Source organism: Melozone crissalis, unplaced genomic scaffold (genome assembly GCF_028551555.1).
Source record: "Melozone crissalis strain CALT ecotype California unplaced genomic scaffold, PUWL_Pcris_2 ptg000045l_1, whole genome shotgun sequence".
Classification (NCBI taxonomy): Eukaryota; Metazoa; Chordata; class Aves; order Passeriformes; family Passerellidae; genus Melozone; species Melozone crissalis.
In genome coordinates, this window is record NW_026535823.1 from 2,878,295 (window position 1) to 2,894,109 (window position 15,815).

The 15,815-nt window shown below is 62.9% G+C and overlaps 2 protein-coding genes across 2 annotated transcripts in view; one reads left to right on the top strand and one right to left on the bottom strand.

Moving 5' to 3' along the window:
- The window catches only part of SEC22B (SEC22 homolog B, vesicle trafficking protein), a 293,305-nt gene that overhangs the window by 104,852 nt on the left and 172,638 nt on the right, over positions 1–15,815 (top strand). The gene's annotated exons all lie outside the window — the stretch shown is intronic.
- Positions 777–15,238, bottom strand: CRIP2 (cysteine rich protein 2). Its single transcript, XM_054285944.1, has 8 exons — positions 15,161–15,238; positions 6,214–6,308; positions 4,186–4,243; positions 3,588–3,728; positions 3,343–3,411; positions 2,733–2,827; positions 2,423–2,480; positions 777–1,835 (listed from the first exon to the last, which is right to left on the bottom strand). The coding sequence occupies exons 1-8, from the start codon at positions 15,201–15,203 to the stop codon at positions 1,768–1,770; spliced, it is 627 nt and encodes a 208-aa protein (XP_054141919.1). The 5' UTR covers positions 15,204–15,238; the 3' UTR covers positions 777–1,767.

Here is a 15,815-nt window from a genome sequence, read left to right on the forward strand (position 1 = left end):
ATCCCCAGCTGTGCCCGCTGCATGTCCCAGCTGTGCCTGCTGCATTCCTCAGCTGTGCCCTGCCCAAGGCTGCCAACCAACCCTTCTGCAGGGCACGGAGCGGCTCCGGGGCTGGGGCTGGCTCCGCTGCGGCCATTGCGGGCACCGGGGCTCTGCTTTCCCCGGCAGACGGGCCAGAGACATCCCCAGGGGGCACGGCCAGCAGGGAGCCCCACGGGGCTCTGCAGGAACGTGACAGAAGGGACGGGCCCAGCAGCGGTTCCCAGAGCCGGGGTTTGGCTTGGCAGCCCCAGCTCCGAGGGGAATGTCTAAAAGCAGGCCTGGCAGCAGGGCTGCGATCTGGCAGGGGACAGGGCAGTCCCCAGGGGCTGGGCAATGCCCACACTGCATTCCTGCCAGGCTGAGCTTTCCCCAGGGCAGCCCCACTCAGGCACTGTGCCTGCTCTGCAAGCCCGGGCTGGGGGGAGCAATGGCATCTGCTCTGTAACTTCTCTCCACTGGTTTCCCACTCCCCAAAGCTGGGGAGGATCCATCCCACCGCACCCCATGCTGTCTGCAGGGCCAGCACAGCTTCCTGCCAAGCTGTTGTGCTCAGAGCACAGCAACAGCTCCTCGGGAGGAGCTTGGGCTCTGCTGGAGCTGCTCGGGCCGGTCCCAGGAGGAGCCAGCTGGCATGGGGCAGCAGGGATGCCTGAACCTGGTCATGGGGCCCGAGGGATGCTGTGTGGTGTGCGCAGCCTCCCCCACCTCCCCCCGGAGCCGAGGTGCACAGCACATCTCTCAAAACCTTTATTGTCAGCAAATAACAAAAGTCAGCCCTGCAGCAGCGCAGGGAGGCTGAGGAGAGCGGGTGCTGGCAGCCAGGGCTCGCTGCCCCGGCCTCCCCTGCTCTCCTGGGCAGCAGCAGGGCTGGGTGCGCACAGGGATGGGTGAGAGGGGCACGTGTCATTCTCCAAAGCAAGGAGCACATTTACACTGCTTATAAATAAACAACAACAATGAGAAACCTCGGGCTCTGGGAGCAGGGGGGGTCATGCTGCCCAGGCCAGCAGCCCAATGCGCTCTGTCCTCCAAAGGTGGGGAGAGGAGAGGAGAGGAGAGCCCCCTCCCTCCCCAGGGCTGCAGCTGCCAGGTGCCCCCAGCACAGGGGGATCAGGCTGGGGACACCAACCTAAAGCAGCCTGCAGAGCAGGCTGGGGCACCTGCCTGGGTGCCCCTCAGGGATTCAAAGACAGGGATGTAGGGAGCTGCCAGACCCAACAGTGGGACCCAGGGACAGGGAGAGCCAGGGCATGGAGCCTGGGGAGGGCCAGGAGAAGGGCAGTGCTGCCAGGTGTCACACATCTCCAGCAGCTGGTGAGGAAGAGGGCTGGGCACCCTCACCCCAAGCACTGTGGGACAGCCTGGAGCACCCTCCCGTGGTGAGACTCCTGCCACCACCTTCCCCCATCCTCGGCCCTTTGGGTGCCACCCGCCATCCCCTGCCCACGGGGACACGCCCAGAGCTGCCCTGCTGCCTCCCACACTGGGGGCTGTGGGAGGGCTGGGGAGGGCAGAGCGCATTGGGAACCACCAGGGACACCTTCTACCTTAGCCTTAAAACACTGAAGCTTATATTAGAGACATGATAATAACCAGGGCAGGGCTGTCCTGCCAGGAGTAGGGACAGCAGAGAGGGCACAGCTCCGTGGGCAGCCTGGAGAGGCTCTGGGAGCAGCAGGTTAGTACAGGAGGGGCACAGAGCGTGCAGCAGGGCAGGGATGCTGCCTAGGGCTGGTTCTTTGCCTCAGGGTCCTTGTCGTAGATGTAGCTCCCCACAGCTCCAGTGTTGACACCTGCACGGGGTGAGAAACAGCACGGTGAGCACAGGGCAGGAAGGTGGCAGGTGTAGGAGTGTGCTCTTTGTTGATGGAGTGACAAAACTGTCTTTTGTCCCCTTAAAAGGAAAGAAGCCCAGAAGTTTCTCTCCTCGATTAAGTGAAAAGACACTTCAGAGAACTTGGGGGACTTCACCTCAAACTTAAGGACAGCAAATTGAACAGAAGCCAGAAAGTCCCACCTGGGCAATTAACCAGAAAAGGATGTGAACAAAGAAACTAAAGGCTTTTGTAAAGAGCTTTACCAGGAGCAAGAACGTCTAGCGCCTGGCTCGGTTTTTCTGTTTGTTATTTTGCCTTTTATTAAACCCTTTTGTTTCCAACACTGCAACAGCAGCTATCCTGCTGATTTTTATGCCTCCAAGGGTAGCTGAGCTATCTTGGGTGTGTTATAGACCTCTGAGAGTTTATTAGACCTGGCTGGAAGAGGTTACTATAACAGGCATGCTCCAGGGAGCTGTCCCCTCTGGCTGGTGGCGCGAGCATCAACAGGGGCACGTGTCCCTGGTCTGGGTCCTCCCCTGTGTCCCCAGGCTCTCACTCACCCTTTGGCCCAAAGAGGATCCCATAGCAGGGCTTGTGGCAGTAGGGCTGTCCATCGTGCTGTGGGGGCAGAGAGAAACACCTGTCACCTGGGCTGGGGGCCGGGGAAATCCAGTGCCCAGGGCGTGCCCACCTCTCGTGCCCTTCCCCCGCAGACACCCCAACAACCCCAGCACTTCCCCAGGCTGAGGGGCTGCTCCTGCCAGCCCTGCTCTCCTGCAAAGGCCATCAGGGTGGCCTGGGACATCTCAGCCCTGCCCTGCTGGCACCCCCAGGAGTGCAGGCCAGGTTCTGAGGCTGGCACCCTCTTACCTCAGCGTGTCCCCCCGGGGTCAGCGTCTTGCTGCAGCGCTCGCAGCGTAGGCAGGGACGGTGCCAGTCCTTCCCCAGGGAAGTCACCTTCTCAGCTGGAGTGGGACAAGGAGAGAGGGTCACAGCAGCCCCCTGCAACATGCTGAGGGGGAGCATTCCCCACGGGGATATCACAAAATCCCAGGAGAGCCCTCAGGATCTCCAGCCTCCCACATCCCTCCCACCCCTCTGGTGCCTCACAGGTGACAGGGGATGGCTGAGGACAGCTATTACCATACGGGAGGTGACACAGCAGGGGATACAATGCACATAAAGCCCTGCACCAGGAGTATATCCAAGAGGACCCATCCCTGAAGGCCCCTCAGGCACATCCCTCTGTATCCACACACCCCTCTCTGATCCAAACCCCACTCCCAGCCTCTCTGCATGCCCCAGAGTTCCTGCACAGAGCCCAGCCCCATGGAGCCATGATACCCTGCAGGGCCATGTCACCCTGTGGGGCCATGCCACCCTGCAGTGCCATGTCACCCTGCGGGGCCATGCCACCCTGGAGGGCCATCCCACCCTGCGGGGCCATGTCACCCCAGACACTGCCCTCTTGCCACCTTACCAAAGTAGACCCTCTGGCCGCAGCGTGGGCACATGTTGGGCTCCCCGGTGAAGGTGGTGACACTGGAGGCTGGAAGAGAAGAGGACATGTGTCTGGGAAGTGGGGGGACATCTCAGCCAGGACACAGCGGGGTGGGGTGGACCCCACACACAAACCCTGCACTCGCACCGTCACCAGACACGGTGGCTCTGCGCTGGCTGCCCCATGGCAAAGGGCCAGGCTGCCTGTCCTGCCCTGCCCCTCACCTTTGCTGGGTCCCTTGGGAGGAGCAGCGTTCACCTTCCTCTCCTCCACCTTCACGGGGTGCTCGATGGGCCCCGGGGCAGTCTGCCCCTCGATCTGCGGCTTGTCGTAGATGTAGGAGCCGGCCCCGCCGATGTTCACCCCTGCACAGGGGCACAGAGAGCCTGCAGTGACCTGGGAGCCCTCGGGGTCTCCATCATACCCCCAGCCCCCTGTCCCTCCTCCCCCAGCCCCGCTGAGCATGGGGCCAGTGCTGCACTTCAGCCCCAGCTTGCTTTCTCCTGACCCAGGAGATAGGAGACTAACTCCACCTTCTGTTTGAATGGGAATTTGTTTTTTTAAATATTAAAAAAAAAAAAGCCAGCTCTCAGAATAGATTCCTCCCTCCCTCCCTCCCTCCTTCCTTGCCTCCAGCATCTCTTCTCTCCCTCTGCACAAACAGACAGCTGGCCTGGGACTGCAGTTTGCTGGCTCAATGCTCAGCCCTGGCTAGGCTGGCTTATGGGATGTTGCTGGGGCCACCAGTGGGGATGAGGGGACCTGGCCCCTCCTGCAGCCCCGAGCCCAGCACCCAGGCAGGGGGGACACACAGGGACGTACCTTTGGGGCCGAACAGTGTGGCATAACAGGGCTTGTGGCAGAAGGGCTTCCCATCGTGCTGGGGAGAGAGGGCAGTGTTAGGAGCAATGACCACGGTTCCCTTCATCCTCTGCTGTTCAGAGACCACCATAGCCATGCCAGCACCCTAAAATGCACCTAGTTCTGGGTGTGCAGCACCAGCCTAACCCAGCCTGAGCACTCAGGGGTTTTGCCTGCATCAAGCACTCAGGGGTTTCACCTGCATCAAGCACTCAGGGGTTTCACCTGCATTAAGCACTCAGGGGTTTCACCTGCATCAAGCACTCGGGGGTTTCACCTGCATCGAGCACTCAGGGGTTTCATCTCCATCAAGCACCCAGGGGTTTCATCTGCATCAAACCCTCGGGGGTTTTGCCAGCATCAAGCACTCGGGCTGCTGTGCACAGGTCATGCCTTGGGGCTGGAGCACCAGTGGCCATGGCAGCTCAGCCATGGGCACCTCCACTCCCCAGCCCAGTCACGTGGCACTGGAGCCAGCGAGGCATGGCCCCAGCCCCTGAGCATGCTGTGCACAGCCAGGCCACTCTCCTGCTCAGAGCAGCGTGGGAGCCCAGCTTCGCCCTCCCCTCGCCTTGGCCCAAGATCAGAGGCCCCGCACGGGCTCTGGTCCCAGCCCAGCTGCTATCGACCCCGCTATCGTCTGGGGTGATTATCACAGGAAGGCAGCAGGCAGGCGATAAGCCCCACAACTCCCCGTTTCTCATGGGCCAGCTGGAACCCAGTCCAAGAGAAAAGAAAGAGTGTTTGTGCCTGGAGCAGGGGGCCAGCAGGGCTGCCACACACACTGCCCCGGGTGGAAAACCCACTGGGAGCCCGTGCTTGGGCAGGATCCCACCCCATGGCCTGCTCAGCCCCACTCAGCCCTGCTCCTGCTCTCCATCCCTCTGCTTCAAGGCAAGGGGTGCTGCCCACGCAGGGCAGGGTGGCAGCTGAGCAGAGGGGCCATGCCAAAGGCAGAGATAAGGCTGAGGGAGGGAGAAGGCTCTGGGCTGGCCAAAGGCAGCTGCAGAATATTGCAAGGCATAAATATGAGCGTGCTCGCAGCGTTGCCATGCCAGAGGGGAGGGTAAACATTTAACTGGTCTCCCCGCAACACCTTTCCACCCCAGCCTCCTCAAAAGGAGGGAGAAAAAGCAGGGAAGGGCCAAATCTGCCTTCAGCAGAGTCAGTGGGGCTTGGCTGCCATCCCCTATGGGAACAGAATCCAACCTTATATGGACAAGCAGCAAATCTGGGCTTGACCCGGTCTGGAGCACAGATCCACCTCACTGGCAGGACAGGCCCCGCTTCCCCACGGGCTGGGGGCCACCAGCACGGCTGTCCCTGCTGGTGCCCAGCTGTGCTGCCTGCCAGGGCCCAGCTAAGGAGCTGGTGACACTGAGGAATGGCAGGTGCTGTGCAAAGCCGGGGTGTCACGCAGGGACACTGCACAGCAGACACACAGCGGCTCCTAAGCCCGAGCAGCTGCAGGCAGCAGCGCGGCGCCTCACACTCCCCAGTGCAGGGCAATGGCATCGCTCTCCAGCACAGAGAGCAGCAGTGCCGAGCTCTCGTTGCCATGGAAACCCAGGCATTCTCCATTCTCGGTGTTTTTAACCACAGGTCAGCGCAGGCTCCCAGCACACACATCTATGCCCAAAGCTGTGCGATGCCCAAACAAGTCTGCTCAGTGCACGGAGCTTCAAGGGCTTACTGGGGCATGCCGAGCCCCACCACAGCTGCCTGGGAGCCCAGGGTGACAGAGCAGTGTCACCACACGTGGTGCCAGCACCACTCTGTGGCTCGCCCAGGGCTGTGCACAAGAGCACTCTGAGTTGCAGCAGCAGCGTTTGAAGCCACAGTGTGTTCTCCTGGGCTTGCATGGCGCAGGGACAGCGCCTCCACACGGCATCAGAGACCTGCCCCAGCCCTGGCTTTGGGATTTCCGTCCCACCCGGCCCCCCTGAGTGCCAGCACGGCTCCCACCCCGCCCACCCTGGCAGCTCTTACCTCGGCGTGCCCGCCCGGGGTCAGGGTCTTGTTGCAGCGCTCACACTTCAGGCAGAACTTGTGCCAGTCCTTGCCCAGGGAAGAGACCTTCTCGGCTGCAGGGGACACGAGAGAGGGGTGAGCCACTGCCCAGCACCTGCTGAGGCCAGGGGGAAGCCAGGCCTGGGAACCAGGGGGGCTTACCCACTCAAGGGGGGGCTGCTCACATTGTGCACTCAGCCACGCTGCAGGAACAGGAGCCACCGAACTGCAGCCCCCAGGGTTGCTGCACAAACCCGGGTCTCTGACCCCTCACAGCTATGAGGAAGAACATTAACCCTGTCCCAGCACCAGCCATGAAGAAGAACATTAACCCTGTCCCGGCACCAGCTATTAAGAAGAACATTAACCCTGTCCCAGCTGGAAGCAGGACACCCCCCAGCTGCCGTCGCACAGCCGCGCTTTCCCACGCGCCAGTCCAGCAACGGTAGCGTTTTCTTCCCTGCTCCCCTGGCTATTTTTACCCGCCACGTTACCCGGAATGACTTCACTCCATTCAAATATTTGGCGTTTCCATGCCCACCCCGCCCCTGCAGTCACACTCCCCCACGCACAGCCAGCCTCTCCCCGGGCTGGGAGCCTCAGCTCCAGAGATGCTCCCGGGAGGAGGGGATGGCAGATGGCCCCCACTGTCACCCAGGATGGACACGTGGCCTGGAAAACACCTGCCCCTTGCAACCCAGCCTGGGAACAGGCACGACGTGTGGATGGGCACGCAGCCACCCTCCTTGCACGGCCACAAACCTGCAGAGCAACTGGCTGCCAGCACTGAAAACAGTGACAAAGCACCAGTGGGCAAATTCAGGCAAGGCAAGCGCTTTGAGGCTGGTTGTATGAATACAAATACAATCCTTCCATCTGGCCCTGAGCTGTAGGTGTCCAGGAGCACCCTGGGAGGCAGCACAGGCTGCCAGTGCTCCCCTTGCATCCCCAGCCTTGCACCATCCCCTCTGCCTCCCAGCTCCTGGGCTGCCTTGTGTCCCCCACGGATTCCTGCTGGCCCTCCCTCTGCCCTGCACATGTGCAGAGACAGCTGGAAAACACTGTGAGCCCGTTAAAGCCACCGTAAAACTAAATCAGGAGAGCCAAATAAAATATTTAACAAGCAAATAAAAGTGCAACCAGAGCTTGCTGCACTCCATGAGAAGACCTCCTCCGCGATGTCGGGTTTCCCCCCAGGACCTCAGCAAACGTCACCTGTTTGCATCCACTTGAGACGGGGGTCAAGAGCTCCCCAAAGGGCAGCTCCTGCCTTCTAGAGCCACCCTCCTCCCAAGGCAAACAGCTGCATCCGGGCACGTCACAGGGCCAAGATAAGCCGAAACAATGCCATCATCACCCAAAAATTCCATCCCGGTGCAAAGCCAGGCGGGAGGGAGGGGCAGTGTGACAGGGCAGAGCTACAGCCATTGCACCAGGGTGCACAGGAGACTCCTGAGAGCACCCCAAGCAAGCACATGAGAGATGGACTTTGGGGACTCGCATGGGTGGGAAGAAACTCCAAATGCACGTCCTGCTGATGACACACAGGCTGTAGAACCAGACCCAGGCAGGAGCAGACAGCAGGGCCAAAGGATGCCCCACCAAGGCCTGGGTCTGGCCTGCCTGCCCAAAGTTGCCAGTGCTATTCCCTGCTGGCTCCAAGCCCAGGGGCAGGGAGGGCCCGTGTCTCCCCAGCCCCTCACAGAAGGCAGCACACGAGGAAGGGGCCAGAGCTGCCCTCCTTTTCCTCTGCAGCCCCCATCTGCCTCTGGGAGCAGAGAACCAGCTGCAGGGTGAACAGCCCCCCGGACCCCAGGGACTCCCCAAAACCAGGGGAATACGGATGTCCCAGCACCCCACTGCCCTGGGGCCATGGCAGGAGCCCTGCATCCCCCCAGCCCTCCAGCAGGAAGGTTCCTCCGCGGGTGACCAGGGCGGGAAACCGAGCGTGATGGGCTGAAAGCCGAGCCGGGGGCCCGGGGCCAAGGAGCCGCTGGGCCGTGTCACGGTGGATGCACACACAGCCAGGCCGGGCTGTGCTCCCCCGGCCCGACCCAGCGCCGCCACGGGCACAAAGCAGGGAGGAAGCTCCCGGCGGATGTTTTCCACAGGCCATGGCAATTATAGCTGGCCACAGCCCCCACCAGCCCCTTCCTGCTCCCGCCATACAAAACGCTCCCCCAATGACCCCCCCCCGCCTCAAAATAACATTTCAGCAGATGGAAATCCTGGCTCCTCCCTGCCAGATGCACCCCCCTGCCGATGCATCCCTGAGGCACTCAGGGCCCGAGGGATCCCAGCGGGGCACGGGTAGGAGGGAGGGGAGAGCACCCGGAGCACCCCGGGCACAGGGACAGCCCGGGAACCACGGGGGCTGCCCTCGCCTCCGCATGGAAATGATGGAAATGCCGCCCAGAGGCCGCTCGGGCATCCTCTGGCTGCAAACAAGGATTCCCGGGGGATGCATCCGGCACCGGCACAGCCGGGATGGCTCTCCAGAAGGCATTGTTTGCGCCGAGCAGAGGAAGCAGCTTGGAGCCGCTCCGGCCCATTTCCAGGGCAGCAGCCTGCGGCGACACCATCCCATAAATCACCGCGGAGGGAAGGGACCAGCGCCCAGATTTCCTGTCACTCGGCCACAGCTGCTCCGCTGTTGCATCAGCTCCAGAGGAAAAGGCTCTGGCCACATCCTCCTGCTCAGGGCAGCCCTGCTCTCACCCGGGGCCCTGCACAGCCGGGGCCGTGCCCAGCTCCGAGCAGGGCATCGTGGATGGCACGGGGCACACGTGTCACTGCAGCCAGCCTCTGCCACCAAAGGCCGTGCTTATGATCCCCTTGCTGTGCCCCCGAATGCCCCCTTGCACACTCAGCCCTGCAGCCAGGCCAATCTGAACCAGCTGGGCAGGGTTAAGGGTGCCTGACTGCAGGAATTTGGCCTCTGCCACATGTGTGTGGCTCGGGGGTTTGCCAGCCCTGTATGGGTGGGAACGGGGTGCCCATGGATGATGAACCCCTCCCCAGAGGAAACACCCCCAGGAGATGTGGAGGCACGGCTGGGGACATGTCTGGCTGCAGGACATGCAGGCTGTGGGGTGGGTTTGCCCTGTGCAGGCTGTGGGGTGAGGTGGGTTTGCCCTGTGCAGGCTGTGGGGTGGCTTTACTCGGTGCAGGCTGTGGGGTGGGTTTGCTCTTTGCAGGCTGTGTGGGGTGGGTTTGCTCAATGCAGGCTGTGGGGTGGGTTTGCTCTCTGCAGGTTGTGGGGTGAGGTGGGTTTGCCCTGTGCAGCCTGTGGGGTGGGTTTGCCCTGTGGAGGCTGTGTGGGGTGGGTTTGCTCTGTGCAGGGACACCAGAGGCCAGGAGGAGGCAAGGAGCCGAGGGGGCTGTCAAGGCACACTGATCCCATGGCTCCACAGCAGCCCCGCCCCACAGACAACGCGGCTCAGCCCTTAATTACCCGCCGTGCCCAGACAAAGCAGCTGGCACAGGCCAGAGGTGGGTGCATCTTCTCAGGTGGGAAGAGAGCATCCCTCCTCCCAGCTTCTGTGCCGCCGGCCCCAGGCCCTCGCACAGGTATTTCCACAGCCTGACGTCAGCGCTGCTCCCAGGCGGAGCCTTGTTCACCAAAAGGAGCCACAACTGCAGCTGCGTCTCTGCAAGGGCTGGGCTGTGCCCCATCCATCCACCGCAGCCCTGGCAGGGCACGGGGGAGGGCTGGCAGTAAGGATGGCAAATCCCCACAGGGATCCAGAGACAGGCATCCCTGGCAGAGAGGGATGCTGTCAGACTGACTGTAGATTCACTTCAGAGTAGTTGCAGACACAAAGGAATGGAGAAAGGAAAGTGCAAGGAAAGGAGCCTGGTAAATGGCTGGAAACAAAGCCAAGAGCCATGAGCCAGCAGCCTCATCCCTTCCCCAGCTGCTCACACAGTGGCCAGGAGATGGAAAAGGTGGAAGGACAGGTTGAGGATTTCCTGCCCTTGCCATGCCAGGCCATATCCCAGGCATGCTGGCCTGCCCAGTGTCTGCAGTGCCCTCCCGTGCCCCCAGCTCTGGCACAGCCCTGGCACAGCTCCTCTCCCCCATCCCCAGCCAGTGCTGACGCTCACACCGCACCCTGATTTGTGGCCAAACATATATATTTAGCTTCCCTGCAGCAAGGCAAGGCAAGGCAGCCCTCCAGCTCGCTGGGCTCCCTCCAAGTGTGCAACAAAGCCAGCTCAGTCCAGCCTTGCCATGGAGCACAGCCTGGGGAACAGGGAATATCCTGAGGGGCTCCCACTTCCAGCCAAGGGGAGAGACAAGGGCGTGAGCCCCCGTGTAGCTGAGCCACTCGGCTGCAAGAGAAGGTTGATTGATTTCCAGCCCCAGCCTTGGTGTTCAGCACTGCTCCCATCCCCTGCTGCTCCCTGCCTCTCCTCTGCCACAGGCTCACCTACTCCTGCTCTGGTTTGCAGGAGGTCCCTCACCATTTTCCACAGGGCTTCATCAGGCAGCATCTGAATGGGATGTGTGTGAGGCTGGGCAGCAGCCTGGCTGTGTCTGTGCTAGGGGAGGATCAGCAATGTTTCCAGCCAGGCCTGAGCCCAAGGAATCAGCTGCTTTCCACAGCAGCCCTGCATGTGAGGCATGGCAGGCAGGACCCCAGGGAGGGCAGGGGATGCAGGTCACACTGCCCAGGGACACCAGCACAACAATCAGAGGCCCACCTGCAGCCCTGCCCTCGCCCAGCACACAGCCAGGGCACAGGCAGGCACACACCAACCACTCCCTGGGTAGCTGCTGGCTCAGAGCACACTGTTCCTTCCTTCTGCACTCTGAGATGTCATCTCTGGCAGGCAGTGCCGGGAGAATAAGACAGTTTCCTGGCCCGTTTCAGCAAGAGCAGGATTCTGGGACATGCTGGAGCAGCCAAGCTTGTCAAAGCACCCCTCCTGCCCCATGGCTCCTCACCTCTCCACCCTGCTGGCCCCCCACAGCTCCAAGCAGGGTTCGGCCCAGGGCTGAGGATGCTCAGGGGCCACAGCACTGGTGGGACAGCTCTCCCCATCCTCATGCCAGGACCCATCTCCCACCATCACCTCCCTGGCAGCACCAGGCCCTTGGCAGGAGCAATGGGCACCACCACAACCAGGAGTGGCAGCACGGCTCATGCTCCAGGCTCAGTGTTTGATTGCAACACTGCTGTGACAGATTTTCCATTACTCCTTGCTTGGGCGTTCCTGCTCCGCCTTTCCCTGCCTTTCCTTTCCAGTCCCACCACCTCACCTCTCCCCATCCCCGTGCTCCTGCCAGGGAGGGAGGATGCGAACATGGGCATCTCTGTCTGCCTGGAAGCTGGGACACGGCTGCAGGACTCCATAACCCAGACACAAACAGAGTCACCAGGACCAGCCCTGGGTCGCACAGGGCTGCCCCCAGCACCCACAGCCCTGGGGCAGCACCACCCTGCCAGGAGCCCCAGCAAAGCCCAGGACACAAGAGCAAGGGGACCCAGCCCTCACACCGCCCCGTTCCACACTCCCACGGACCATTTTCCATAGCCCGTGCTTTTTCCTGAGGGAAAAGCTAATGCTAATCAGCCTGTTCTTCAGCTTCCCACAGAGGCATCCCTCCCATGGGCAGGGCTCTGCACAGGAGCAGGGAAGTGGAGCATCCTTAGTTACCGCTCTGCAAGGTGCTCCCAGACCTGGCAGGAGGCAGTTCCCGAGGAGCCCATGCTGCAGGGCAGTGCCCACACGGCCTGGAGAGCCGCTTCCTTTGGTAGGGACGGCAGGAATGGGAATGCAGCCCTCCTGCCGCTCCTGCCCCACCGCCTCCCTGCCCGGAGCCAAGCACAGCGGTTACTTATTAATTGCAGAGTGGCTTCTGCAGCTTGAATTTCGCCGGGCGGCCCCGGCGGTGCCGTGCTCGGCAGGGAGAGCAGCCCAGACCTGGCAGCACCCCGTGTGCCCCCGGTGTGCCCAGGCACCTGCTGCACGCTGGGCTCGGGCCTCCCTCATTTCCCAGCTGGATGTGTCCGTGTCCTCAGCGCCCCTCTGGAGAGCAGCTTTAAGCCTGGGGGCTGCTGAGTGACTCGCACCTGCTTTGGCGATGCCCCTTTGGGAACAGACAGAGCAGCAGCTTCCCCCAGCCCGGGCAGCGAGCTCCCCAAGAGCCGGAGCCGCCGCACGTGTGCTCGCTGCATCCCTGAGGCTTGTGCCCGCCCCGTGCTGGGACGGGAAAACAGGAAACCCCCTGCTGCTCTGGGAAGAAAGGATGGGAGGCGGACAGGCTTGGCCAGGGCTCCCGGTGACCCTGCAAAACTCATTTAAGGCTCAGCAATGCGAAAGGGAGCTGGGGAAATGTGTGGCTGTTTGGCTGCAGGATACTCCGGTTCCCCCGGAGCTTCCTGGCAGCAGTGAGAGCCCGAAGCCGGCGCCGAGCCCAGCGCTGCCACCTGCCCGGGGGACGGGACGGGAACGGCCCCGCTCCTCCTGTCAAACATTCACTGCGTCCAGCCAGCCTCCCAAAGCAGGAAAGTTAGCCCCAGCCGTTCCTGGAAACAATGTCACAGACCTCAACCTCCTTTCAAAAATTTGGGAAAAAAAGGGGGAAAAAAGCCAAAAAACTATTTTTATATTTCCCCGTGCTTTTTAAAGGAAAAAAGCTCATTCTGTAGCTCAGGAAACGCCCACATCCTCCTGACTGCGCAGGGAGGAGCCCACTGGATTTTTCCAGGGAGCATGAAGCAACAGGCGCGCTGGAAATGAGTTTTCCATGGGTACCGGGAGTGCGGGCGCTGCGCGGGGCCGGGAGCGGGAGCTTCTCACACATGACCGGGGCTGCAATCCCAGGCATTCGGGCAGCCCGAGCTGCCAGCGCTCATTCAGCACGGCCAGGGAGGCTCCCGAACAAGCGGGGCTTTATGAATCACCTCCCGCTAAGCTTTGGGCAGGCCCAGGAATTCAGGAGCGGCACCAAAGCCCGGACGCGGAGCTCCCATCGCCTTCCCAGCGGAGCACGCCCGGGATCCGCACCCCGGAAAGACGGCTCAGGATTTGCATGGAGCTTTCCTGCGTTGAATAAACGGACTCAGGTTTATTCTTCCAGAGCCTGGGCGGTTCCTCAAGGGAAAGCTCAAGGCATCAGCAGGGACGTGCTCCTGCCATCTCAGCTCTAAGCACAGAGAAGGTTTTTGCTCCCGTTTCAGCCCAGCATCACCCCCTCTCCCCAGGTGTCCCTCAGGGGCAGCATTCCCTGCGGGAAGGTGTGGGATGGGGGCTGGCACTGCCCCGCTGCCAGGCACCTGCCTCCAGGGCAGGGAGCAGCAGAGCCCGGGACAGGGAGAGCAGCTGGGGCAGGGGGTACAGCCCTGTTCCCCCCCACACCACATCCTCAGGAGACCCACAAGTGCCCCAGGACACGGGGAGAGAAAAGAGCACGGACACTGCTGGGGGCCGGTGCTTCTCCTGCTGGCGCAGCCTGGCCTCCTGCTCGGGTCCCTGAGCCCAGCCCCGACCCCCCCACGCAGGGCAGGCTCATCCCTGGAGCCGGAGGAGCAGCTCTGCCCCCGGGTCAGTGCCCAGCTGGCTGGGGAGGCACTATTTTTTGCTTAAAAAGGAAAAGATTCATACAAAGAAAGACATCCAAGGGGCCAAGCCCTTCCCACCCACACACAAATAGGTTTATTTAAAGGAGGAAGACAGCAAATTCCTATTTCCCTGTGTTTACTTGGAGATGGCCGGACAAGAATGAAAGCACCAATGCCTCCAATGCTCAAACATCATCAGGACCCTTTGGTATTTCTCCACCAAACAAACACACTGAGGCAACAGGGGCTGGACCCCGGAGCAGGGGGGGAGATGGGCAGGGAGGGCTCTAGGGAGGCAGCGCCAGGCCAGCTGCGCCCTGCGGTCAGCTCGGGCCGGAGTCCTGGATCCATCCCCAGGGCCATGCCGAGCTCACGGAGCGGGCCCGAGGTGCTCCCCCAGGGCAGGGTCCCCGCCGGCCTGGCACTGCCAGGGCTGGGGCAGCTCCTCGGGGGCACCGAGGCCGGGGAGGCTCAGCCGCTGCCCCAACCTCGCTGCGAGCCGAGCCGGGCCGGGCGGCGGCGCTCAGCCCGCGCTGCCTGACCGGACACACGCCAGCCCCGCTTCCCAGAGATCCTGACCGGCCACAACCCCAGCAGGGCCCTCGCTGCTGCCCTAACCCGGCCCGGGCGTGCTGACATGGACCTCCGAGCCCAGGAGCTGGCTTTGAAAAGGTCCCGTAGAAACCCCAAACCCTTCGTTGGCTCGCCCAGCTGGGAACAGCCCGCTGGGGGCTGGCTGCGCGGCCAGACAGGAGGGGTGAAGGGCACACCTGGGGCCAGGTTCGCAGGGAATCAAAGAAACCGGCTGCCAGGAGGTTTTGTTTGCACCTGCCGCTGCCAACTTCCCCGCCCCAAGAGATCCTCCGGACCACGGGAGCCCCATCCCGGCACCGGCCGTGTCGGGTGGGCTGGGCTCCCCTGACCCAAGGCAGCAGCACCTGGGGACAGGAGCCAGCCCCTCTCAGCAGCCCAGGTGCGGGCACACAGCCCAGCCAGGGCTCCTCACCGCCTGCTCCCCCCCAGCCCAGCAAGGCCGGGCTCACCCAGACGCTCTGTGCCCCAGGGCGGGCGGGCAGCACCCTCAGCACAGGGGATGCGGAGCGGAGGGTCCGCTCCTCCTGCCCGGGGGGAGACGGAGCCGCTGCCGGGCCGGACCCGGGTGAGCCCCGCGGGGATGCGGCAGAGCGGACACCGGGGCGGTACATCCCATGGGGCAAAGGGGATGCACCGGGGCTCGGGGAAGGGGAAGGCAGCGATAAGCGCCGACTCTGGGCTGGGGGACCGCTTTGAGGTCCCGGGGATGCGTCTGGGCGCGGGGAAGGGGATGCGGGGCCGGGCCCCGGGGATGCGCTCACCGAAGTACACGGTCTTGTCGCACTTGGGGCACTTGGATGCCATGGCGGGAGAGCGGAGTCGAGCCGAGCCGTGCCGTGCCGAGCCGTGCTGTGATGTGCCGCGCCGTGCGCCCCGCTCCGCCCGGCCCCCGCCCACCGCCGCCCGGGGGGAGCCGGGGCGGGGCTGCCCGCCGAGCGGCGCCGGGCTCGGCACGGCTCGGCACGGCCCCGCTCCAGCCCAGCGCAGCAGGTGCCCGGCCACGGCGGCGGAGAGAGCACCCCCTGCCCTGGCTCCCTTCCCCAAAGGCTAAAATCGGGACACGAGTGCTCCCGATTTCCCTTGCCTGGGAAAAACCCTCCATAATAAACAGGTTGTAGTTGGGCGACGCGACTTGTGTGTTTTTACCGGCCCCAAAGGCACCGTCAGGGAGCCTCCCCGGCTGAGTCCGGGACATGAGTGAGGGGTGGCGATCCCGGGCAGCCGCCGCAGAGGGGCTCGGGCATCTCCCACCGCCCGTGCCCGCCCCAGCCCCGCTCGCTGCCCGGCTCCAGCGCCCGCGTCCCCCGGCTCCCGGCGCCATTCCGCTCCGTTGCCATGGAAACTCCCATCTCAAAACCCCCTCCGGCTGCGAAGGGATGCTCAGGGAGCCGTGAAGCCACGGCGAGGATACCCGAG

Coding starts and splice junctions, on each gene's coding strand:
- CRIP2 (XM_054285944.1), bottom strand. CDS start 15,203: ATGGCATCCAAGTGCCCCAAGTGCGACAAGACCGTGTACTTCG. Junction 3,729..4,185: donor CACACTGTTCGGCCCCAAAG/GTACGTCCCTGT, acceptor GCCCCTGTGCAG/GGGTGAACATCGGCGGGGCC. Junction 1,836..2,422: donor GATCCTCTTTGGGCCAAAGG/GTGAGTGAGAGC, acceptor CACCCCGTGCAG/GTGTCAACACTGGAGCTGTG.